Raw genomic sequence first — 26,969 nt, 5'->3', positions numbered from 1 at the left:
TTCAAACTCTGTGCCAGTCACTGTCTTTACTCACTGATGAACTCATTCTCATTAAGAACTCCTATTCATTAAGAACTCTTATTCTACTACCAGATGGTGTGGTAAATGCTATGTGCACTAAATTAATGCCAAACAAATCGCAATATTGATATGAATATATACCTGTATAGTATAGAAGCGGCCCTCTCAGTGGGCTGCGGCAACACGGGAATGCTGACTTCCTACCAGACCGCCCGGGACTGGTAAGGCTTACACGGGGACGTCGGAAACATATCTGACACGCATTTCACGTCATTAAGACGCTTCTCAGGAGAAGTAGAGAAATCCTCGAAAACTCTACATGCTTCTTGAAGAACCGGGAAATTCCAGAGTAATTGAATAAGGCCATAGTTATCCTCATCTGCAAGAAACAAGACCTCAAGAACTACAGACCAATCAGTCTACTTCTAATCACTTACAAGATACTCACTAATCGGCTGCAGCAGGCCCTGGACATCGCCAGCCTAGAGAACAGGCGAGATTCCGCAGTGGATACAACACAATGGACTACATCCAAGTCATACAAGAAGTGATTTCCTGTAGTCATGATTATGATCTACCACTCCGTTATGGATTCGTAGATTATAAAAAATCATTTGATTTCGACAACACCTTAGCGGTCCTAGATACCTTAAGAAGTCCGTGTTAAAAAAATGTACCGTACATTATTGTAAAAAAACTTTTATGAGAGTGACACATCAACCATTAGATGACATGGCTGTGAAACTTGGACACTAAATGCAAAGATAATTCAGAAGCTTCAGACAACGCAAAGAAGTATGGAGCGATGTATGCTGGGTATTCCCCCCGAATACATAGACAAAAGAATGAATGGGTTCAAAATCAAACAAGTTTGTGACATCACAAGAGTGAAGAAATTAAAATGGCAGTGGGCCAGACCTATCGCAAGAAGAAATTATCTTCGTTGGACAAAGATGGTATTCGACTGGATTCGAATCGAGATTAAAAGACCAAGACGATTACCAAAAGTAAGATGGGTGATAGTGATCTTATGTACCAGGACAACCACAGCAGTTGGGGGAAATAAAGGGGTAATTTATTGGTCGAGTATGCAGACATTAAATCACTCTGGTGATTTATTTGGATTCATACCTCTCCCTTAACTGTGCACCACGAACACCATTTTATGGGCATATCACTTTGTGTGTGTGACCATTTTTACACACCTACACCTAATATATATCGGGGGGAAAATCAGCACTAAATCAACCTAGGTATTGTAAATGTTGCATATATTGTCCAGATAACCAGAAACCATTGTAAAAAAGGATTTATATTGGACGGAGTATAACTAAACTTGTGATTGTGCATTTTTATGATTTTCTCCAAAACCACTATTGTAATAAATTGAATTACATTATGGGGAATACCCTTCTGTTTTTTGTTTTTTATATGTCGATAGATTATATATGTATAGGTATCGGTACCGTGTTAGCCGAGCTTTAATAATCAAAAATGAATAGAAGATACCGTTCTGTGGCCAACAAAATGCTTTTATTTGTGCGAGCTTTCGAGATACACTGATCTCTTCTCCCAGCGATGGTATATTGAATAAAGCCGCAAGGTTAAACTTACAAACTGTGCATATACTGTAGGAATGTTATCTGTGACTGAAAGCTAAACACCCCCCCCCCCCCTTGTGTAGTGTGCGATTTATGACTTGAAGTGTATATTCTATCAATATCGATCTCGACATAGATTTTATTTATATAGTGCTGATGGTGTATGCAGCGCTGTACATATAATTTTGAAAGTAAGCATAAAGAGCACACAATCTACCCTACTTCGCCTCAGACACCCTATTTCAAGGTAACAAGTAGAGCCAACACTGAGATTCGTACCATGGTCACACATTTAAAAGGCATCGTTCTTGCCACTCAGCTTCTCCTTCAGCCCATGCTAAAATACTAATGTTATGAGGCTCAAAAAGGAACATAAACACACAGATGCATATATCATTGTGATGTGAGGAACAATTGTCTGTTTCCACTCTAGGCAACTGAATGAATCACAGGACAGCTCGGCTCCAGACACAGCCCAATACAGCGAGGTCATACCCATGGACATAAATGCTATCATTGAAAGTGAGTGCCTGGTACAATGGTCTTTAGGGACCAGGACAGGGTTTTGTGATAAGGAGGTGGGGAGGGGCGGGTTAGTGACAACCCTCTGTTGTGAAATATATAAATATTAGAATGTATTATTATTAATTATGTATAAGCACATTAGCATTTAAAGTAGACTTATCACATTTAGGGAGCATTACAAGAGCTGGCACCCTGATGGCACTTAAGTGGCTCCCTGAACTGTATTTAGTTTTTGCTTTTTTCTAGAGCAGGGAGCAGTGGTCCACGTGTGGCTGCTGTCTGAGAAGGGCAGCAGCCAGTGGTACACAAGAGGACTTTCTCTCCTGTTCCTGAGGTCAGGGGTATGGGTCATTGTACTAGCAATCACATGACCTTGAAGCCAGTTATAAGATATCTGACGTTGTTGTTGTTCCGATTTAACTCCTTGCATGCAGTAAACATTCCAGCCCTGGGAACATGTTATCCTTTGTGCCGCAGTAACATTACCTGGGTCCAACCCCAGAACATTAGGAACGGAAGAGAAAAGCCCGCTTCTCTGTTCAGATTTGATCTGCCACTTCTACGCTATACAGTAGGTGGCTCTGGCAGCACATAAATTAAAGCAGGAGTGGAGAAGGTACAAAATTCTATATAAGCCACAATTCTGTTGGAGGGACGAGAAAATTCCCAGGGTGTGTGCATTTTTCTGCCTGTGACCTATTATTAAATGCTTTGCCTGCAGCTGAGTCAAGGGGTGCATCTGAAGGCTTCCCTCATTGTAGCAGGGTTCCATTGCTGATTTCCGATGGGCACAATGCACATGCACATCCCTCCCATATCACAGCCCACACTGCCGCCTATTTTATTCAGTATCTATGGTGGAGGGAAATAGAAAAGACATAGGACTCTCTGGGATTCATGATGAAGCCCAGTTTCCTAATAGCTGCCGCAGCAATACAGGTCCAGGTGACCAGATTGTTTCCCCAGAGATGCTGGGGTCTTAGAGCTTTAAAAATCTTAGTATAAAAAGAACCAGATAATCTCTGGGGGTCGAAGTACAGTGGATTATCTCCAGCGGTGTCCTCTGCTCTGGTAATGTGAAAACAAATATGTAATACATTGTTCATTGGGCTGTTTAGGGGGAAATGAGGTCACGAAGTGGAGTTTTAGGGAGAATGAGGTATTAAAGGGGGTAATGAAGGAGGAAAGTAGGTGTGTGGAATTACAAATTAAAGTGGGTGTTGTGGAGAATGGTGGGTTATGAGGAGTATTGATGGGATGAAGGGGAGGAGGAAAGAGGAGTGGAAGTGGGAAGAATAAGTAAGGTGAGTGAAAGAAGGGTAGTCTGACACAAAAGACGTTTTATTTAAGCACAGTACACAAGGGTTAATAGTACAGCTATGCCCCATGTGATGAAGACCTGTATCCCTGTTCTGGAGACAGTCACTCTGTAAACACACACATACAGTACACACACACACACACACACACACACACAGTAGCGCCACGTGACAAATCACAAATGAATAAACTCTACTACTAGTAAATCAATCACCTCTCATAGGGCACTAGAGTATATATGCACACATAGGGGTATTATAGACACACCACTTGCAATCCTGTACACACACATATAAAACAGCACAAGGACATGAAAAACAAAAACCTAAACGATACAAAACTAAAATAATTAAAAATATATAATAACAAGAGATACGTAAAAAAAACAATCACTTTGAATGAACCTCTTTGTAAAAAAATAAATAAATAAAAACTTCAAGCTGAGTGAAGGCTGCTTTCAAGGGAATGAACCAATTCCAATAGGAAATCTAAAGAAAAAGAAAGCGCACGGCCCATAGCATAAAATCATTTACATTTAATGGAAAAGGCAGGGGGAGGAAACGGGCTCTGTCACAAGCGAAGCACATTTAAAGCAGTTGTGAACATATATTGTCACCGCCACATCAGGTAGGTCAGCAATCTGTGTCCACACACCGGATCCTCAGCAAACTTTAAACCGCTCTGGGAAGAAGCAGGGTCCTTAAAGTTGAAGCCCCAGCGCAACAGCTAGCTCCAATGAGCAATGAATGCGGTTAGCCTCCTGCAGCTTCAGAGACGCGATCCGGCCACGATACACCGTCCCTCAGTCGCTCAGATGACGTAGTGACGCTGCTTACGTCCTTACGTGTATCGTCACTCCAAGGTAACTTTTTCAAAGGATACTAGATTCTAATAGTACATGGTCTTAAATATCCTCAGGGTTTCCTAGCAACCCGTTCACAGCCCTCAGCGTAATTAGTCCTAAGCATTCTAAACATACAATCAAATAAAAACGGAGGGAAATTACTATTACAAACATAAGTATAAATTCGGAACCCCAGAAATTCAGTGGCAGACAAACGCAGAGAGACAATTGCATAACACTATAATAGTTTTTAAATGGTTAAAAGAAGAATTGACTGCATTGATTGGAATAGTAATTTGAAAGTAGTTGTAAAGTTTGGACACATTTCCTTAATAAACTTGCAATTTGCAAATAACGGCTTAGCAAAATATATATAATAGCTAAACTCAATATCTCACATGTCAAAGAGCCAAAGATAAAACAGGCACTCAACCACTAATGTCCATACCAATACACATACTAGTATTAGTTATAATACCAGACCCACAGGTCTTAGAGAGAACAACGAGCACAGAAAGCCCAAAGAGCCAGAGCTAGATAGTGTCAGAGATCACAGTGTTTTCCCCCATCTCTCAAAGGAAGGAGGAGAACACCTAGACGATAGTGCTGGTATCGAGAGACTCATTGATTCCACCAGGTGCCATAGTGGCAAACTGGTAGATCCAATAAATCTCACGTTTACAAAGGGTTTTAAAACGATCACCCCCCCCCCCCCCAATCTATGGGGTGAAATGTATTCTAATCCTTGAATTTTTAATGTTGCAGGGTCCCTATTATGCACCAAGTTAAAGTGCCTGTAGATGTTATGGATGGTTGCACCATTCACTATATTTCTGCGGTGCTCTAAGAACCGAGCACATAGTGGACATGTAGTGCGACCAACATATTGTTGGCCACAACTACAGTACAGTAAATAACATACATGTTGAGGCAATTTATAGATCCTAAAACCCTGTCCGTGCTCCCCCTGACAAACGAGACAAATTGATTGGATGTTACTACATGCCTTCAAGTAATGCAGCGTGTCCTGCCACATCTATAGTTTCCATGAACTGCAGTAGACGCCACATCACTTGTTGCCCTACTAGGTGCCAGTATGTTTTTCATATTTCGTGCCTTACGAAATACCACTGACGCCTTATCTGACAAGCTTGACCCCAAATGGAGGTCACACCTCAGAATTTCCCAATGTTTATTGAGAATTTTACCAATTTCATGTGATGATTGGTTAAAGTTTGTGATAAATCTCGGGGCTGTAAATCTAGTAGACTCTTCGATCGTATTATATTTAGGATTAGATTTTCTTTTTTAATCCAGAATTGGCTAGCAAGGTTGATCTATCCAAAGAGATCACCTTATCTAGTGAATCCTTTATTAATTTAAAGTCAAAACCCTTTTCCACAAACTTCTTCTTTAAAATAAGCGACTGGCGCAGAAATTCATTATTCTTAGAGCAGTTCCGTTTCATACGATGGAACTGCCCTAATGGTATGTTCCTAAGCCATCAATCAGCATGGTTGCTACTCGCATGTACATACTTGTTAACAGACACAGATTTAAAGTGTGTTTTAGTGGAGATATTGAACTCATTGTCCACACTGAGCTCAAGATCCAGAAATACTACAGATATTGGGCTAACTTCATAAGTAAATTTTAAACCTAGATCGTTGATATCAAATGAATCCAGAATGTCCCTCAAAACTGACGCCTCTCCCTCCCAAATCAAAATCAAATCATCTATGAAACGGCCATAGTACACGAGACCCAAGCCTGGCACACTGCCATATGGAAACCTCCTCCCAAAAATCCATATATAGGTTGGCATAGCTTGGGGCGAATCTCGTGCCCATGGCCGTTCCACAGATCTGTAAATGTCATATCAAATAAAAAATAATTGTGTGTTAATATGAACTTAATACAATCTAATAAAAATGTTTTTTGAATTGGTGAAATTGTATTATCCTTATCAAGCCAGAAACTGACAGCTTTGACCCCCCCCCCCTGGAATGCACAATGCTAGTACATAACGAAGACATGTCGCATGTCGCCCAATGATAGGTGGGCTTCCATTTAATCTCGGAGATGGAGTCAATGATGTGCAGCGTCTCCCTAATATGGGACCTGAGCTGCGCTACCAAGGGTTGTAAAAACTGCTTCTTCCCAGAGCTGTTTAAAGTTTGCTGAGGATCCTGTTTGTGGACACAGATTGCTGACCTACCTGATGTGGCGGTGACAATATATGTTCACAACTGCTTTTTGTGTGCTTCGCTTGTGAGTGAGCCCGTTTCCTCCCCCTACCCTTTCCCCCCCCCCCTTTTTTCATTAAATGTAAATGATTTTATGCTATGGGCCGTGCGCTTCCTTTTTCTTCTGTTTTAGATTTCCTATTGGAATTGGTTAATTCCCTTGAAAGCAGCCTTCACCCAGCTTGAAGTTTTTTTTGTTTTGTTTTTTTTTTTTATATAAAGAGGACATTCAAAGGGACTGGTTTTTACATATCTCTTTTTATTGTATATATTTTTAATTATTTTAGTATTGTATTGTTTAGGTTATTGGTTTTTCATGTCCTTGTGCTGTTTTATATGTGTGGTGTAGAGGATTGCAAATGGTGTGTTTATAATACCCTTATGAGTGCATATATACTCTAGTGCCCTATTCGAGGTGATTGATTTACTAGTAGTAGAGTTTATTCATTTGTGATTTGTCACGTGGCGCTACTTTGTCTGATTTTATTTGTTTGTGTTATGAACTTTTTTCAGTAGCAGTCTGTAGACTAACTCCAATATAGAATATAGAATATATTATATTTCCAATTATACTAGTATAATAAATACATCCACAATTTAAGAGCAGTTTAAGCAATCGTGCTGAAAACATCTAAGGAAAGAAAAACAAGGAGTGATTTTATTGCTTCCTCAAAGGAGGATCCAATAGATACTACTCCCATGGAGGAAAATCTTGGTCTAAAAAGCAACTTTTTAAAATGATAAGCTTCTAAAAGAGGAAATGAGGCATTGGTGGGATGCGTATTCATTACAGGAATATTTAGATAAAGAAATAGTGCCTAGAGGGTTAAGAATTCTAAAAGCTCCCACCTTTTGAGACTGATCAAGAGTTTACGAATAATTGGAATAAAATACTTGACAGTTGTTCATTTTCACTAATGAGGTTTCCAGTGAAATTTAGGGAATCAGAAATTGACTCTCTTCAAGAATCAGTTAAACCCTTATCTGATGAGAAGGAATGTATTGAATTGGATACTATTACTATCAAAAGAGTTGAGGTTTTTGAAAAAGAACTGATTAATAGGAAGCAAACAAAACTAAGTAGAGACAAAGACAATTACGCTAAAGAACTGGAAGCGTACCTTTAACGCTTCTGGTTATATTAATAGTAAAAATAATCAAATTGAATAGAGATAGGAATAAGAATTACTCTAACTTTGTATATGGGCAAAAAAGATCTGCCACCTCGACAATTTGGAGGTGGGGGAGCTGGTGACCTTGGGGGCAATAGGGTGTTCTAGACCCCACTCAAATCTTGGGGGTGTCTGGTGCACCTCCACCAGTGGGCAGTAGATTTTCTGTCTTGGAGGTGGAGGAATTGTCAGAGGACACTAATATCAGCACCCAACCCATCCATAGTGGAGGGGCTAGACCCAAATTAACTGTGACTAAGAACACACATGATTTTTTTAGATGCGGTTCCCTGTCAAGGGGAGAAACCAAAGGGGGAGAAGCATTTCCCCCTTTGGGACCGAGATGTCGTGAGCAAACCCGTTTTTCGGGGAAAAAGAGAGGCAGAGGAGTCAGAGCAGGCAGGGTCATCCAAGGGAAGGAGAACAGAAGACGATTACTTGTGCCAGCTGTTACAGGGGTTTTTAGTTTATCCACTACCAAATTGTCTGTCTATGAACAATCACTATTGGAAAGAGGCTTGTCTTTCTCGCCGTGTTCAGACCCCGACCCGTTCAATTTATTTGTAGATTTAAATTGCTATGTCAGAAAGCTGACATTACAGAGGCATTTTAATATTTTGGACAACAAGAGGATCTCTAACGCTGTGTGTGCTCCTTTGACAGATGTCATTTGTATTGATGCCTTGACAACCCTACTGGCAGAAAGTAATACACAAGATACTATTGATTCGCTAGATGCCTTTTATCCAACTCTGCATCCGACGAGCTCTCAGAATTTGAGTCAGGAAGGTAAGCTGTCCATTGCACACTCGCCCTTTAGACCACAGTCGTTATTCTTTCCATACCAATCGAAAGGTGGGTATGTAGATTCGTTTTATTGATTGGTCCTTCAAAATCTCGAGCGTATGTGCGCAAGGAATCCAAGGGTCAATAAGAATCTAAATCAGAAACTAATGCATTAAATATTCTTAAAAACGATAAGAGTAGGGGGGCGTGTCCGGCACGCCAGAGAAGATGGACGTGTGAGAGCTGCGCTCCGCCGGCCCGCGCGCATAAATTGCTATCAAAGCACCCTTCATCGCACCCCCCGACCCCAAAAAACATAACCCCTAGCAGGATAAAACCCCCACAATGACGGCGAAACAAAAAGCGCCGCCCGGACAGGGCTCAATAAACTTCTTCCCGCCGTCTCAGCGGAGCTCGGGGCCGTCCCCGAGAAACCAAGATGGCGCCGGGCCAACAGACACACGAGGCCCTAAGCAGCAGGCCGCGGCCCGTGAACAGAGGGAACAGCCACAAAGCCCAGGGACGATCCCAACAAGAGAATTTATGCAAGACCTTATGAAAGGCATGCTGGATAAACTACACACCTCGATACAGCAAGATCTGAAAGCTGCTGTGTCGGAACTGAGGCAAGAGATAACAGGTATTGCTGAACGAACAACGACGCTGGAAACTAGAATGGAGGAATCTCTCCAGACGCAAACAGCAGCAGCCAATGAAATTTTCAGATTGGGAAGGGAGATCAGCTACCTAAAAGATAACATCGAGGACCAGGAAAACCGCGAGAGAAGACAGAACATACGGATTCGTGGCATACCGGAGGAGGTCCAATCAGGCCAACTACAACCATACCTCCTGGGACTCTTCTCCTCACTGTGTCCAGACCTAGATAAAACTGACCTGGAAATGGACAGGGCTCACCGTGCCCTCGGGCCAAGATCAGAGGGCCCAAACAGAACCAGGGATACCATAGTCAGGCTACACCACTACACTGCTAAAGAAAAGATTATGGCAGCCTGCAGAGCAAAGGACCCACTCACATACCAGGATGACCATCTACAAATCTACAATGATTTGGCAAAGCAAACCATAAATAAAAGGATGGACCTGAAACCCCTGACCACCCTCCTCCGGGACAATGGGATCAAGTATAAATGGGGGTTCCCATTCAAATTAATCATAACCAGAAATGGGAAAACTCATGTCATCAGATACCCCACTGAGATGTCCAGACTAGCGAAAGCAGTGGGCCTGTCTCCCCCCCAGTCGTGGATCACTGATCACCCTGATCCCCCGGAGCAGGAGGAAGAGGGTCCCACGGTGAGAGCCTCAGAGCGCCTTGCAGGCCAAAAGCAAAGAAAATAAAGGAATGCAAAACGAACCCTTCTGTTTATTGTTCTCCCAGTTCCAGCAAAACAGTATCACTTCCAATCCACACGAAGACTCAGCAAGATTCCTGCCCAGAAGCCAAAGCGTACATCAGATAATGAGGCTCCCCAGGGTCCACACACAACAGAGCGAGACACCATACCTACCGGTAATAGGGATCAAGCGAAGTCCCCGCATCAAGACGAAGTGTCCGCTATGAGGAGCCGCTCATTTCCCAAAAGGAGACGACCTCAAGACCGGTGTAAAGCTGCCAACAAGCGCTGCATCAAAGAAGCCTGCTATTTGGGAGGGGGGGGGGGGCTCACTACCCGGGAGGGGGGAGGGAAAGGCTTACAACATGAGGAGCAAAGTCCACCGAGGATCCCCATGCCCCCCTTCTTTTTCTTGCCCCCGTCGACCCCACCCCTCACCAACCCCTGAGCAACAACAGCTAACACCCTGGGGGAATAAACCCTGGGAGAGGCTAACAACCAGACCCTCACCAGGTAGGACGCCGGCCCCCTCGAAACCGTGAGTACGTTAGCCCAACATGAGCGGCACTCACATCCCCTGGATCAAAGCCCCTTGCGCAGCCAATCCCTGAGTCCTCAGAGTCCTTAAAAACTAATGAAAGACACTGAACGGTGCATAAGGACGGAATCAAGAGTGATACTAGTTACCCCCCAGCCCCACGAATGTTGTAAATGCTAGGAGTTTGTAGAAAGGCACCCCCTACCCCACCCCTACCTGCTTCCCCCCCCGACTCTCTACCCCCACCTCCACCCAGTCCTCCACACTCCCCCTATCCACCCCTCCTCAGTCTACCCACAACCTCCCCCATTCCCCCTCCTCCCCCCCACACCCTCCCATCCCCCCCCCCTCCCCACCCCCCACCCCCTCCCCACCCCACCACCCCCCCCGTTACTAACCTGAACAAGATCAATGCAAGAGCAGTCAAACCAGGAGCGCTCTACCACGGCTCCAAACATGAATCTGGCATACACACACTAGGCGGTGGAGTCTAGGACCCGACCATCCTGACCTGTCTATATCCACTGACAACCACATACTAAGGCAGCGGATTCCCCCCCCCCCCCTCCACCATCTCCCTCCCTCCAGCCCCCCCCCTCCCTCCGGTCCCCCGAAACGTCCCCCCCCACCCCCTCTCCCCCCCCACTCCCCCCCCTCCCCCCCCCATCCCCACCTCCCCCGCCCCCCCCCTCTAACCAACGAAAGGTAGTAAAACACACAGCCTCCGAAAACCACATGAGGAAAGAAAACCTCTGGGTCACCTCAAAAACACACCGTAGATGCACACAGGTACTAACAGAAATAATCCAAGCAGGAGGTCCCCTTCATTCCCCACCCCTCACCCTTCCCCTCTCCCCCCCCCCCCACCTCACCAAGGCCTCCCCATCCCACGCCCCCCCTCCCCTTACCCCCCCCCCCCCCGGACCCTAGATCCCCACCCCCCTAACCCTCAACCCATGGACTCAGAAAGGAACCAGCACGACCCTTCAGATACACCACAAAAGTGTAATCCTACTACCAGGCAGAAAGTATATGTGTAATGCCAAACGTACAATCAAAATGCCAATACCGACGGGTGTGACACTGTAACTGTGCGATGTCTAATGTATAATATACACACAAATCACCTTATCGAATGGAGAAGTGATAAAAGACTACTGTTATCAACAAATATGCCATTGTACTTATAACATGTGTTGCGCCTCATATTCATGTAAGAGATGTAGAAGTAACAGTATACTATGACCAATACCCATGCAACTCCAAACCCTGACCCTCTCCCCCCCCACCCCAATCCCACTTTCCCCTCCCCCCCCCTCCTACCCGCTCCCCTCCCCCACGTCCCCCAGGCCCACCCCCCAATCCCCCCCCCCCTCTCTCTTCCCCCCCCTCCCACGCCGCCACTCTGAAAAGAAGTTATATATTACCAAATGTATATCCTGTATGCTGACGATCGCGATTATAGTGAACTAGCAATGCATTGCCCAGGGTATAAAATATGTGAACACCTCCACAGCGCATGGAACACTAACAAAAGAATACCATCTTACCACTTATTAAACTTAGAGGCTGATCGCCACACCCACAGCACACCAAGGGACTTATAAGATGTAACGTGCCTTATCCTCCTACAGAGGATGCAGTAAAAATACAACACAACCAATACCTACCTAACAACAGGCCCCAACCTCTCCCCCCCCCCCCTCCCTGCGCTGCTTCTCCCTCCCTCCCCCCCCTTCCCCCCCCCCTCCCCCTCCCACTCTCCCCCCACCCAACCAGCCACCCTCCCTCTCCCCTCCTCTACCTCCCCCCCCCTTCCCACCACTCGACCCCCCCCTCCCCTGCACTCCCCACCCCCCCCCCCCCCACCCCCCCCTCCTCCCTCTCCCTTCCACCCCCCCCCCCTCATCCAACCCCCGACACTACAATTGGAGTAACATAAAAGAATTAGTACAAACCCACAGACTTATTTCAAAAGTGACCCCGCTGCGCTTACACTAGTGAGACACATGCAATGCCTAAATGTCCATCAAATAGGCCCATGACTGCACACACGTGTGGAAACTATATGACAGCAAGCAATGTACAGTGTACCATGATATGGCAAGGGATGAGCATGCTTAAATATGGAACAATGTGTGTTGGGCCCAAACTTACCCAAAGGTATAACAGTATGTGGCAGGTCACCGACCTTCTTGTCACATCAGAATCAACCCACAAAATAACTACGCCACGGTCGAGGCAAAACCAGAGGAACTCTATATTACGAAGTGTAAAATTGAAAAGTTGTTCCCCACACCTATGTCAACTATTGTATTACTGTTATCACAACATGTACCATGTCTTATAACTATGCAAAAGACGCTGTAACAGTACCATTTAACACACTGCTGACCAGATACGGACCATGCTTTACGCCTTCTTCTCCCCTCTTGCCTGCTCCTCCCCCCCCCTCTCCCCCCTCCCCCCCTCCCTACTCCCGCCCGTCTCGCTCCCTACCTCTCTATCATCTACTCCCCTCATCTCCCCCTACTCTCCCCACATCCGCCCCCCCCCCTCCACCCCCTTTACCTTCCCATCTTTCCCCCCCCCTCCCAGTACCCCCCCCCTCCCCCCCCCCGAGTATCCCAACCCCTTCCCTTCCACCCCCCCCCCCCACATACCTACCTGTAATCTAAGGTCGAGGGGTCGAAGGACCATACAGGCAACAGAGGGCCAGGACCTTGCTGTTGCACTCCTGACCTCGGGCCCCGGACCCACCCCAGAACGGGTATATCTACCCGGATGCCGGTCCCTAGGAGACAAGGCAAAACCACATTAGGCCTTCTTCAAGGCCTACTCTCTCTTCTCCTTTATCTGCTGACCCTGTCCCAGCAGATCTGTCCCCCTCCCCTCCACCCTTCCCCAGCCACCCCCTCACCTGAGCAGCTCGAATATAAGCCCTCAAAAAAGTCATAGAATCCACACCCACTACCCAAAAAAACTGTACACACGTACGCATCATCTCACCAAAAAATAGGAGCAGGGTTTCGGCTAGTGGGAAAGCTGAGGCCTCAAGCCCACGCACTACAAAATTAAAACATTAAAATGGCAACATCAGCTCCGATTACAGTTAGATCCTTAAATGTAAAAGGATTGCAAAATAATAGAAAACGACGATTGGCCCTTCAGGACATGAAAAAAACAGGGGGGGACATTATATTCTTACAGGAGACCCACTTCACATCTCAGGACCCCCCAAATGTATTCAAAAAAATGTTCCCAACAAGCTTTTTTGCTTCATTCAGTAGTAAGAAAAGGGGTGTAGCTATCCTGATCAGACAAGGCACCCCATTCAATCATATCAAAACAACAGCGGACCCAGAGGGTAGATTTCTTGTGGTATATGGCTCCTTAGCGGGCTCGACAATTGCCCTGATCAATGTATACGCCCCAAACGAAAATCAAAATGAATTCCTGCAGACAGTTCTTGAGGGCGTTGACCCGGGATATCTATCCTCGATGATAGTGGGAGGAGACCTAAACATGGTACTGAACCCCGCCGAGGATAGATCAACCACGATGGGACCCCCCCGCACAACCCACTCCCAGATCAAGGGGAAAAGGTTTAGGGGTATTCTAAACGAATTTTCATTAGTGGACACATGGAGATCCCAACATCAAGGCCAGAGAGACTATACTTTCTACTCAGCTCCTCACCAGACTTACTCTCGAATAGATTATTTCCTGACCACAAAAAACGTACTGGCGGCAACCATCGAATCAGACATTGGCTCAATCACCTGGTCGGATCACGCCCCAATCACCTTGACATTATCTCTCCCCTTTGAAAAAACAACAAATTATTCTTGGAGACTTAACGATTCGCTATTAAACCACCCAGAGATAGAAAGGGAAATAAGAACCTCACTTAAGGACTATTTCTTTTTCAACACAGGTACAGTCTCCTCTCCAGCAATCCTATGGGAAGCCCATAAGGCAAACATCAGAGGAAAAATCATTTCCATCGCCTCCCATAGGAAAAAAGCCCGCCTAACACAAATCAAGGACCTAACCGATAATATCAAAACAATAGAACAAGCCCATAAGGCTGACCCTACAAAGAAATTATATAAAATGCTGACAACAGCTAGATCAAAACTTAGGCAGATTCAGCTGGAGGATGTGGAAAAGGCCCTTAAATGGACAAACCAGTTATATTATGACAAGGGGAACAAGGCTGATAGACTCTTAGCAAGTAAACTAAGAGGGGTGCAAAAGCGATCCCAAATAACAGCTATCAAAAGCAAGTCTGGTGAGATACAATATAGTGATAACAAAATTGCAGAGGAATTTACTAAATACTACACGGAGTTATATAACCTCAGATCTAAAAAGGACCGATCAACACCAATAACCATAGAAAATATAACGCAATATTTGAATAAATGTCAACTCCCCACCTTAACGGAGGAGGAAAACACAGTCCTCAATGCTGAGATAACAAAAGAGGAACTGGAGATGGCGGTCAAATCACTAAAGATTACCAAGTCCCCTGGCCCTGACGGTTTCACCAATGTTTACTATAAAAGATTCCTACCCACACTATCCAAACATCTCCTAGCTACATTTAACTATTTTTTGGAGGGGAACCAGATTCCCGCATCAATGTCCCTAGCTAGCTTGGCCATCATTCATAAAGATGGCAGAGACCCGATGCAGTGTGGAAGCTATCGTCCAATCTCCCTACTCAACAGTGATCTCAAATTATATAGTAAAATCTTGGCAAACAGATTAAATCCCATCTTACCGAGACTAATAAACACAGACCAAGTCGGATTCGTTACAGGCAGACAAGCCTCAGATAATACTCGGAAGATAATTAACATAATTGAGCATGTCCACCTCTCGGGGACCAAAGCACTTTTGTTAAGCCTAGATGCAGAGAAGGCGTTCGATAGAATAAACTGGCAATTCCTGGACCAAACTATGCGTAAATTCGGCTTCAAAGACGCATACTTAGAGGGGGTCCGTAGATTATACCACAACCCATCAGCAACGGTAAAACTACCTGGCGGCAATAACCAGAGGTTCGAGATAACAAATGGTACTCGACAGGGGTGCCCCTTATCTCCTCTCCTCTTTGCGTTAACTATAGAACCGCTGGCATCAGCAATACGGCTCAATAGAGACATCCAGGGAATAGAAATTGGACAAAGGCAGCACAAAATATCCCTATTTGCTGATGATGTCATACTAACCCTCTCCAAACCTCAAACTTCCCTACCCAACCTTCATAAAGAACTCCATGATTTTGGACAAATTTCAGGATATAAGATAAATCAAGACAAATCGGAGGCCTTGATATTAAGCCTGCCAGAGCCAGAGGTGAAACTCCTCAAATTAAATTTTAACTATCGTTGGAGCTCCTCTTGTATCAAATACTTGGGAGTTAAGATATCGAGGACCTACCAAACTCTATATCAACATAACTATCCGGCCCTGTTCAAAAAAATCAAACAAGATCTAGACAAATGGGGAGGATACCAAATATCATGGATCGGGAGGATGGTCTCAGTTAAAATGAACATACTCCCTAGGTTACTATATTACTTCCAGACACTCCCGGTCCCCATCCCTGGCTCAGAATTAAAGAATATCCAAAAATCAATTTTCCATTTTATTTGGCAAGGTAAAAAACCTAGAGTCGCCAAAACGGTTCTTCTGGCCCCAAGGGGGAGGGGAGGACTAGGAGTTCCAGACGTGTCAAGATACTACCTGGCCGCACAACTGCGACAGGCGGTGATCTGGAATACTAACCCAAAACAATACTGTTGGCTAGGTATAGAAACACATTATGCCGGGACGCCCTCACTACCAGCTTGCCTTTGGTCCATGAGTAAGGAAGACATGCCAAGTAACAAATTCCAATTAGGCCCGATGAGACACACCTGGGAAATTTGGACGAAATGCAGATATAAATTTAAGCTCATGTCACCTCACTCCCAACTTACACCAATTCACAAAAACCCAAAATTCCCACCTGGTTGTGAGCCCAGACAATTTGACCAATTTGAAACCAAAAATATCAGAGCAATTATCGACCTCCTGAGCTTAGGGCAGTTCCTGAGCTATCAAAATTTACGAACCAAATATGAACTAAGAGACCTAAACGTCTTCAAATACCTACAGATTCGGCACTTTACTCAAACATTATCCCCAACGTTGGAATTTCCCCCTCTCACTGGCTTTGAAAGGCTCTGCAGGGAGCCTGACCATCAGAAAGGTCTCATAACACAAATATGTGCAGAGCTAGAGAGAGCCTCAGAAGCTCCAACACATGACTATATGCTGCATTGGGCAGCAGAATTGGGCATTGTTATAGACCGAGAGGATTGGGAAAGTATTTGGGAAACAGCCACAGGAACTTCCATATGCACCACAATTAAAGAGAACATTTATAAAATCTTGTTTCGCTGGTATCTTACCCCAGCCAAAATTAGCCAAATCTACCCACTGGCCTCCGACCTATGCTGGAGAGGCTGCGGTCATCGGGGGGACATGGCCCACATCTGGTGGTCATGTCCAGAAATTCAAAAATACTGGGAAATAATACATAATCTTATAAAAGAGGTCACAGACCTCACAATCCCAATTGAACCGCTGACCTACCTATTGGCCAGGCCCTTAGAGACACTGGACCGACCAACAGGCAAATTAATCTCCCTGATCCTCACGGCGGCGAGATGTGCGGTGGCGGCCGCCTGGAAGAAGGTGTCCCCCCCCCTCCAGACAGACGGTGATAAACAGAATTAATGAAGTTAAAGACATGGAGAGACTGTCTGCATTTGTGAAAAGATCCACCACCGCCTTCAACAAAACTTGGGATCCGTGGCATACACGAATGACCCAGGCCAATAGAACTACTTTATGAGGACAGACTTGGAGGTCCTAATAGGAGACGACAACTGCCCGGGCAAACCAGGACAAGGGGGTGATACACCCACCTCCCCCCCCCCCCCCTTCTCTTTCTCTTCTACCTTCCTTCTGTTTCAACTCCGCGCCACCCCGATTGACCCCGGAGGAACAGGGGGACGCGGAGTCTCTTTCTCATAAAAACGTTGAAAACTGTATTAGGCCACATATGATTTTTTTTTTTTTTTTTTAGCAAATTTGTTAACAATTACTACTGCCTAATAAAAAAATTTGGGGGAAAAAAAAAAAAAAAAACGATAAGAGTATTGTCATCAGACAGGCGGATAAGGGGGAGGCATCGTCATCCAGGACAAAGAGGCCTACATCAGGGAGGCGCTCAGACTCCTGGGTGACGCTGTCTGGTGACCCTACTGCAAATTTCCAGACATAATTAAGGGAATGACTTCATAAAGCACAGCTAGATGGGGTTTTGTCTAGACTAGAACTCAAATTTCTGTTTTCCGATCACCCCCCGTATACCGGTATTTTACCATCTGCCGAAACTTCACAAGGCAGTGATAGACCCCCCTGGAAGACCCATTATCTCAGGGATGGAGTCAATGATGTCCGGCCTATCCCAATATGTAGATTATTTTTTACAACCCATGGTAGCTCAGCTCAGGTCCCATATTAGGGATACGCTGCACGTCATTGACTCCATCTCCGAGATTAAATGGAAGCCCGGCTATCTTTTGGCGACATGCGATGTGACTTCGTTGTGCACTAGCATTGTGCATTCCAGGGTGGTCGAAGCTGTCAGTTTCTGGCTTGATAAGGATAATAAAATTTCACCAATTAAAAAAAAACTTTTTTATTAGATTGTATTAAGTTCATATTAACACACAATTATTTTTTATTTGATATGACATATTATTTACAGATCTGTGGAATGGCCATGGGCACGGGATTCGCCCCAAGCTATGCCAACATGTATATGGGTTTTTGGAAGGAGGTTTCCATATGGCAGTGTATGTGAAAAGAAAACTTATCAAATAGTGGCGCTCTAAATAAATCAAAGTGTTCAGAATAATATAATGATAATTAAATAAAAAGGTGATACTTATACAAACACAAACACATATGGCAGTGTGCCAGGCTTGGGGCGGGTCTCGTGTACTATGGCCATTTCATAGATGATTTGATTTTGATTTGGGAGGAAGAGGAGTCCGTTTTGAGGGACATTCTGGTTTCATTTGATATCAATGATCTAGGTTTAAAATTGACTTATGACGTTAGCCCTACATCTGTAGTATTTATGGATCTTGAGCTCAGGGTAGACAATTAGTTCAATATCTCCACTAAAACACACTTTAAATCTGTGTCTGTTAACAAGTATGTACATGCTGATCGATGGTTTAGGAACATACCATTAGGGCAGTTCCATCGTATGAAACGAAACTGCTCTAAGAATAGTGACTTTCTGTCTCAGTCGCTTATTTTAGAGAAGAAGTTTGTGGAAAAGGGTTTTGACTCTAAATTAATAAAGGATTCACTAGATAAGGGGATCTTTTTGGATAGATCAACCTTGCTAGCCAATTCTGTATTAAAAAGAAAATCTAATCCTAAATATAAGATTGAAGAGTCTCTACTAGATTTAGAGCCCTGAGATTTATCACAAAACTTTTAACCAATCATCACGTGAAATTGGTAAAATTCTCAATAAACAATTGGAAATTCTGAAGTGTGACCCCCATTGGGGGTCAAGCTTGCCAGATAAGGTGTCAGTGGTATTTCATAAGCCACAAAATATAAAAAACATACTGGCACCTAGTAGGGTAACAAGTGATGTGGCGTCTACTGCAGTAGCGTCTAGAGTTCATGGGAACTATAGACGTAGCAGGACATGCTGCATTGCTTGCAGGCTTGTAGTAACATACAATCAATTTGTCTCGTTTGTCAGGGGGAGCACGGACAGAGTTTTAGGATCTATAAATTGCCTCAACATGTATGTTATTTACTGTTCTGTAGTTGTGGCCAAGAATATATTGGTCGCACTACATGTCCACTATGTGCTCGGTTCTTAGAGCACCGCAGAAATATAGTGAATGGTGCAACAAACCGTAACATCTACAGGCACTTTAACTTGGTGCATAATAGGGACCCTGCATCATTAAAAATTCAAAGCTTAGAATACATTTCACCCCATACTTTGGGGGGTTGATGGTTTTAAAACCCTTTGTAACCGTGAGACTTATTGGATCTACCAGCTTGCCACTATGACACCTGGTGGATTCAATGAGTCTCTCGATAGCAGCACTATCGTCTAGGTGTTCTCCTCCTTCCTTTGAGAGATGGGGGAATCTGACCCTATCTAGCTCTGGCTCTTTGGCTTTCTGTGCTCGTTGTTCTCTCTAAGACCTGTGGGTCTGGTATCATAACTAATACTGGTATGTGTATGGGTATGGACATTAGTGGTATAGTGCCTATTGTTTTATCTTTGGCTCTGACATGTGAGATATTGAGTCTAGCTATTATATATATTTTGCTATGCCGTTATTTGCAAATTGCAAGTTTATTAAGGAAATGTGTCCAAACTTTACAACTACTTTCAAATTACTATTCCAATCAATGAAGTCAATTCTTCTTTTAACTATTTAAAAACTATTATAGTGTTATGCAGTTGTCTCTCAGCGTTTGTCTGCCACTGAATTTCTGGGGTTTCGAATTTATACTTTTTATGTTTGTAATAGTCATTTCCCTCCGTTTTATTTGATTGTATGTTTAGAATGCTTAGGACTAATTACTAATTACGCTGAGGGCTGTGAACTGTTGCTAGGCAACCCTGAGGGTATTTAAGACCATTTACTAAAAAGGAGGGGGGATAGGGAGTGATCAACTTAAACCATACTAATTGAAATGTTTAAATTAATAAATTCAACCGATAATTATGAAATGGGTGCAAACTGTGAACTGAAAAGTGTATCAGTTAAATGAAGACTAAAAAGTGATTGTACCACAAAGAAAATTCACTTAAATGCACACCACTAATTAAAATATAACCTTTATTGTTATTACTTAAAACATATATTACCGAGTGTGTATGTAACTTTATTTATTTATTTATTTATAAAATATTTTACCAGGAAGTAATACATTGAGAGTTACCTCTCGTTTTCAAGTATGTCCTGGGCACAGAGTTAAGACAAATAATACATGTTTACAAATACAGTTACATAATGAGCAGGGTATACATTATATACAAGACATTGCATGCACTGTTAAAGATAATTTGTATTATGGGCGTATGAAACAGTTACAGACCACATTAAAATGTGTGACAGCCTTAGATTTGAAAGAACTTAGACTGGTGGTGGGTGTAAGAGTCTCTGGTAGGTTGTTCCAGTTTTGGGGTGCACGGTAAGAGGAGAAGGAGCGGCCGGATACTTTGTTGAGCCTTGGGACCATGAACAGTCTTTTGGAGTCTGATCTCAGGTGATAGGTGCTACATGTGGTAGGGGTGAGGAGCTTGTTCAGGTAGCTGGGTAGCTTGCCCATAAAGAATTTGAAGGCAAGACAGGAAAGGTGAACTTTGCGCCTAGACTCGAGTGATGACCAATCTAGTTCTTTGAGCATTTCGCAGTGATGTGTGTTGTAGTTGCATTGGAGAACAAAACGACAAATTGAATTGTAGAGGGTGTCAAGTTTGCTAAGGTGGGTTTGAGGTGCCAAGCCATATACTATGTCTCCATAGTCAATAATTGGCATTAGCATCTGCTGTGCGATACGTTTTCTGACCAGGAGACTTAGGGAGGATTTGTTCCTGTAAAGTACCCCTAGTTTGGCATAGGTCTTGGTTGTCAGGGTATTAATGTGCACCCCGAATGTTAAGGGAATCAAACCATATGCCCAGGTATTTAAAACTAGTAACAGGAGTTAGGGTGGTGTTAGTGTTGGTTGTAATCTGGAGCTCAGTCGCTGGAAGCTTTAAAAATGTAGTCTTGGTCCCAAACACCATTGTTACAGTCTTGTCAGTGTTTAAAAACAGTTTGTTTTGGGAAATCCAGTTTTCGAGTCTCAAAAAGTCAGACTGAAGTATGTGTTGAAGGTCAGAGAGGGTATGGCTGTGTGCATATAGGATTGTGTCATTTGCATACATGTGTATTGAGGCTTCCTTACAAGCTGTGGGAAGATCATTGATGAACACTGAGAAGAGTAGGGGCCCCAGAACAGAGCCTTGCGGGACGCCACAGGTGGTAACCAGGGGGTTAGAGTTAGAGCCAGAGATGGACACATGTTGGGATCTACCTGATAGGTAGGACTGAAACCAGTTTAAAGCATGCTTCCCTATTCCAGAGCTCTGGAGTTTGTTGAGCAGGACAGCATGATCAACAGTATCAAAAGCCTTTGCAAAATCTAGGAATACTGCACCAGTGAGTTGACCCCGTTCCATTCCACACTGGATTTCATTGCAAACTTTTAGCAGGGTAGTTACAGTAGAGTGTTTGGGGCGGAAGCCAGATTGGAATTGGCTAGGGAAATTTGTCTTGTTATAGTAATCGCTTAATTGGGAGTGGACACATTTTTCCATGACTTTGGATAGGATTGGGAGAAGGGAGATTGGTCTGTAGTTTGAGACAGTGTTTTTGTCCCCACTTTTGAAGATTGGGACAACTCTGGCAACTTTCCAGGTCTTAGGGATATGGCCAGCAGACAGGATAGAGTTGACTATGGAAGCAATTGGTTTGGCAATTGCTGGGGCACCAAGTCTTAGGAACTTAGATTGTAGTAAGTCAGGTCCACATTGGCTGCTTAGTTTAATTTGAGAAGCGCTTGTGTAATCTCCTCTTCGGATACTGGGCCAAATTGAAAATTGTGGGCAATGTTGGGAGGGGTGGGGCTATAGGGGTACTCCCAGGATGAGATTCAGGTTTGTGGTTTGGGTTGCGTTTTGCTAATAAGATAGTAGCACACCCCACAAAGTAATCATTTAATGCATTTGCAATGTCGGTGGGGTTTGTCAGAGTAATATCGCCCTTAGTGATATTACTTGGCTGTTGATGATTAGAAGGCTGGAATATGTTGTTGATAACCTTCCAGAAGTTAGCTGGGTTTGATATGTTCTGGAGGAGATTGTCAGAGTAATATTGTGCTTTTGCATGCCTTGTTTACCTTGTGCACATGTTCCACAGGCATCTGTAGTGATTGAGATCCTTGGTAGTGTCAGTTATTTTCTGGCTTTTCCACAAGGCATCCCTGAACTGGTAGAGTGCTATATGGTCAGGTGTAACCCATGGAAGGTGGGCAACCCGTACCCTTATTCTGCTTAGTGGAGCATGGGTATCACAGAGTTTTAAGAACTCGGATTGGAAATAGTCGAGCGCAGAATCAGGGTCGGGAATTAAATCGATTCTGTGCCAAGGGCAGTTGGTAAGGTCAGCCAGAAACTGTTGTGGGTTAAAGTTTCTAAATGTTCTAGTGAGGAGAACTTTAGGGCTTCATTGGGGCGGTTTAATTTTCCTTACACAGTACACTATTGCATGGTCACTGAAAATGTCAGGAAGGATGCCAGAGGATTGGATTCTGCTGGGATTTGAGGAGAGAATCCAGTCAAGCAAGGAATGGTTGTGCGATTTCAGGTTTGTTCGTGTGGGTTGGGAAATAAGTTGCGATAGGTTAAGCGACTTGATTTGTGTGTGGATTTTGTGGTTTTTAGGGTCAAGCCAATTGAAGTTGAAATCCCCAAGAACTAGCAGCTCACTCTTCTCATTCGGAGAGGAAATGGAGCCAAGAAACTGGGTGATGTCAGTCAGAGATTGTAGAGGGGCTTTAGGGGGGCGGTAGATGCCAGCAATCAGGATGGGCTTAGAAAAGGGGAGGCAGATTCTGCCAACTAGGATTTCAAAAGAGGTTGGTCTTGGGGGGCAATTTAATAGTGTAAATTGTAAGGTGTCTGCAATATAAAATAACACCCCTCCTCCTCTCTTTGACCTATCTCTCCTAAAAATGGAGTATTCCTGAATGGCGATATTTGCATTGAGGGTTTTAGGGGTTAGCCATGTTTCTGTAAGAACGATGGCTTTTGGTTTATGCATAAGGCACCAGGCCCTTAATTCATCCAGTTTGGGCAGCAGGCTCCGGATATTTATATGGGTGCCAGATAGCCCTTTTTGGAATTTGAAGGGGGTATTCTCAGGGGTATGGGACAGAGTTGAAATGGGAGGGCCTGGGTTAGGTTCAATATCACCTGCTAAAGAGAGTAATAGTATGAGTAGAAATTTGAGTAGTTGTTTGCAATTTGTTACTTTATGATGTTCGCCATTTGAGTGTGCAGTGGTTGGTGTGCTGGTTTTCAGGGTTCTCCACCAGCATTCAGTAGATAGTGCAAGGCTTTTGAGTAATCCGGGGTGTATGGTGATGTTGGGCGTGGGCCGGGAGGGGGGAGTGTGTAGTGGATAGAGAGAAAAACATTTCAATGAGGCCATGAGAAAGAACAAAGTGGAGGTAAAAAGCAGGTTCATAATGCCAGAGGTAGGTAATGCTGCATGGAGCTGTTTTGAGCCAAGTGTGTGTGCGTAAACTAAACCGCAGGGATAATAGTGTGGTCAGAATAGCTCACCGTTTGTTTCCATATGCAGAAGAGTTTGCAGAAGGATGCAGTCCCCAGTCACCTCTAGTGAAACTATAGTCTAACTATATATATTCTCACTTAAAAGCTCACTTTAAATGCCTCACTATATCATGCCAATGCAGTGCCTGCAAATGCAGAGGGGGTATTGGTTTTATACAGCTAAAGCAGTCACATGACCCTCCCCAATAAATCATCTTGTTCCAGTTGGTCAATTAACTGCACAGAGTTAAGAGGAGAAAAAAAAACACCTTTGGTATTCAAACATACCAAACTTATCAATGCTTAAGGCCGCTGAGTAAATCTTTTAAACAGTTTAACGGTGTTAAAAATAAATTAAATCAAACAATATATGCACCAATGTCCCCTCTCATATATAACTACTGCTACTCAGTAAATAATTGTAGGGTGGTGGGAATTAAATGGTGCAATCAGCAAAGGTGGAATAACCACCAAATCGGTGAATAGCACAGATGGTATAATTATGGTATTGACAGTGGAGAGACTAGTTAGTGAATGTTACATAACTAGTTATTAGCTCACTACCAATGAAATACTTGGTATTGTATGTAATGCCAGGGTGCTAAATGGAAGTTGCTATTGGGCATATGAATATCACATTGATACCTTTTAGCATTACCCACACTACACTTGTATGATTAATACATGTATATATGTAAATTACAGTGAGATAATACAGCCACAAGTGCCGACTTGGACCCACACCAGTGAGCCTTTAGCACCCCTTACACAGCATATATACACTTAGAGTGTGGTAACAACACAACAGCACTTGGTAGAGAGCAGATATATTCCCCTCACTGTTAAAATACCAATAGGCACTAAATTAATAGCATGTATGAGCTATAACACTGATATGCTGACTGAGAAACACTGTACTTAAACAGCTCCATAACGGAGACTGATGACGACATCACGTGCCCAACGCACGTTTCCCTCCAGCTACGGAGCTTCGTAGGGACAAAAAAACTTTGGAGCTGTTTTAGTACAGTACAGGTGCCCCGAAGAATTTACAATCTATATATTTGTAAAAAGCATTGCCCCATCATCATTAGCATCTCATTCTGTACATGTGTATATCTGCGCCCTGACTTTATCTTTTGTGATCAATTTCCCCAAACAGTTTTCTGCATTTCCCTTTGGCATAACGTACTGTATGGTTGTTGGGTTCTTCTTTTCTTTGTATTCCGTGTCAACAGACGCCAGATACTAAGATTCCCATTGACTTGATTATGTTTTATTCCCATTGAATATATTCATGTTAATTCGTTTAAATATACAATTAAAAAAAATCTAATTCTTTGTGAGTAAAGAAACTATGATGCTATTGTGAGCCAAAGATCGAAAAACAATTTAATTACCAAAATATTTGACTAAAATTGTAAAAACTGGAAACCTTTTAGTTACCAGGAAAACATTAAAGCAGTAGTTTGCACTTATCCCCCCCCCCCCCTTTCTAACCCTGCTTTTATTTCTTTAAACTTGATGCTACTGTATGTTCAGGGAAGGCCATTGCAGCCTAAACGAAGGCTGTAATAACAATATTTAGCCCAAAAAGTTAAGAATAGCAAGCTGTAATAAAAAAAAATATATATACAGCTCAACCCCCTTATAACGCTGTGCTTGGGATCCAAAGAATCACATCGCACTATATGCGGATCGCGTTGGAAATAATATACAATTGTATGCATTGTACAATAAAGTATTTAAGATACCAATAATCGTGTTGTAAAGCAGGAGTGAGCAAACTTTTTAGGCCGAGCCCCCCTTTTAATACATGAAATTTCTCGGGCCCCCCCTGTCTGATCAAAATCACATTAAAAAAAAACCTTTATTAAACGGTATACAATGTAAATAAAAATATGTCTAAGGCCGCGCGTATAGTGCCCGCGACGGCGACGCTAGCAAAAGTTGTATTTCGCTTTGCGGCGGCGGTGCGGGCGACCTGGCCATTGATTGGTTCAGGGGCTGTCACATGAGGCGACAGCCCCTGAAAAATCAAATGTTGCCGGTTTCAAAAAATCGCATCGCCACGTCACGCTTACTATAAGCACACGCGGCAGCGACAATGCATTTTTTGGATGACGTCGCGTCGCCGGCACTATAAGCGCAGCTTAAATACTTACATACTTCAACAGCTCGCTCTTGCAAAATTAGGCTGCGTCCACGCTGACGCGGAGAGCGGTGACATCACCAACTCTCCAAGCATGAGCACAGGGTGTCCTGCATAATTTTGCAAGCACGAGTGGGGAAGTGTTTACACTTTTTTATTATTATTTCTGTACATTCATAGTATGATTGATGTAGTGGCAGCTACCCTTTCACTTGCAGAGGATCGCAGCGAAGCAGGTTGCCAGCGGAGGAGAGCAGCAACACAGCGTTATTGTAGGGCAGACACCGGAGGGAGGGGCGTTTGACATCACAGGGCACGCGCGTGCTCCTCCCCCGTACCTCCGAATGATGTGACCGCCACCTGCACTATTCTGTTCGGCCGTGCGCGCACATCTTTTTCGCCTGCGCAGCCAGGTTTTGCCGCACGCGCCCCGCCTAAATAATCTTGCGCCGGGGCGACCCCCCTCAGATTGTGCACCGCTGCATTCAATCACCACCCACACATACAATCACAACCAACACACAGACACAATACACACTGCAGTCATATATATACACATATATATATACACACACACACACACACATATATATATACAGTGTTCGACAAACCTATACATTTGCTCGCCCCGGGCGAGTGGATTTAACCCCCGGGCGAGTAAAAATTGGCCCAAGCAGCACACGTTTGGTACTAGGTGGCGAGTAGATTTTTTTGTTCGGCGAGTAGATTTTTTGGTGATTTGTCGACCACTGTGTATATATATATATATATATATATATATATATATATATATATATATATATATATATATATATATATATATATATATATATATATATATATATATACACACACATATACATATACACATATATACATACACACACATATACACATATATACAT

At 43.7% G+C, this 26,969-nt stretch overlaps 1 protein-coding gene across 3 annotated transcripts in view; it reads left to right on the top strand.

Moving 5' to 3' along the window:
* The window catches only part of STAT2 (signal transducer and activator of transcription 2), a 110,818-nt gene that overhangs the window by 81,110 nt on the left and 2,739 nt on the right, over positions 1-26,969 (top strand). The window contains exons 23-24 of one of the 3 annotated variants that reach the window (XM_075591398.1): positions 2,056-2,144; positions 8,393-8,518. The exons of 1 other annotated variant lie outside the window; for it this stretch is intronic. In XM_075591398.1, the coding sequence (XP_075447513.1) occupies positions 2,056-2,144; positions 8,393-8,518 (215 nt within the window). The remainder of the gene's footprint in view (positions 1-2,055; positions 2,145-8,392; positions 8,519-26,969) is intronic. One more of the 3 variants, XM_075591399.1, reaches the window with a different exon arrangement.

This window comes from Ascaphus truei, chromosome 3 (genome assembly GCF_040206685.1).
Source record: "Ascaphus truei isolate aAscTru1 chromosome 3, aAscTru1.hap1, whole genome shotgun sequence".
Taxonomy (NCBI): Eukaryota; Metazoa; Chordata; class Amphibia; order Anura; family Ascaphidae; genus Ascaphus; species Ascaphus truei.
This window is presented reverse-complemented; position numbering and strand designations above follow the sequence as displayed.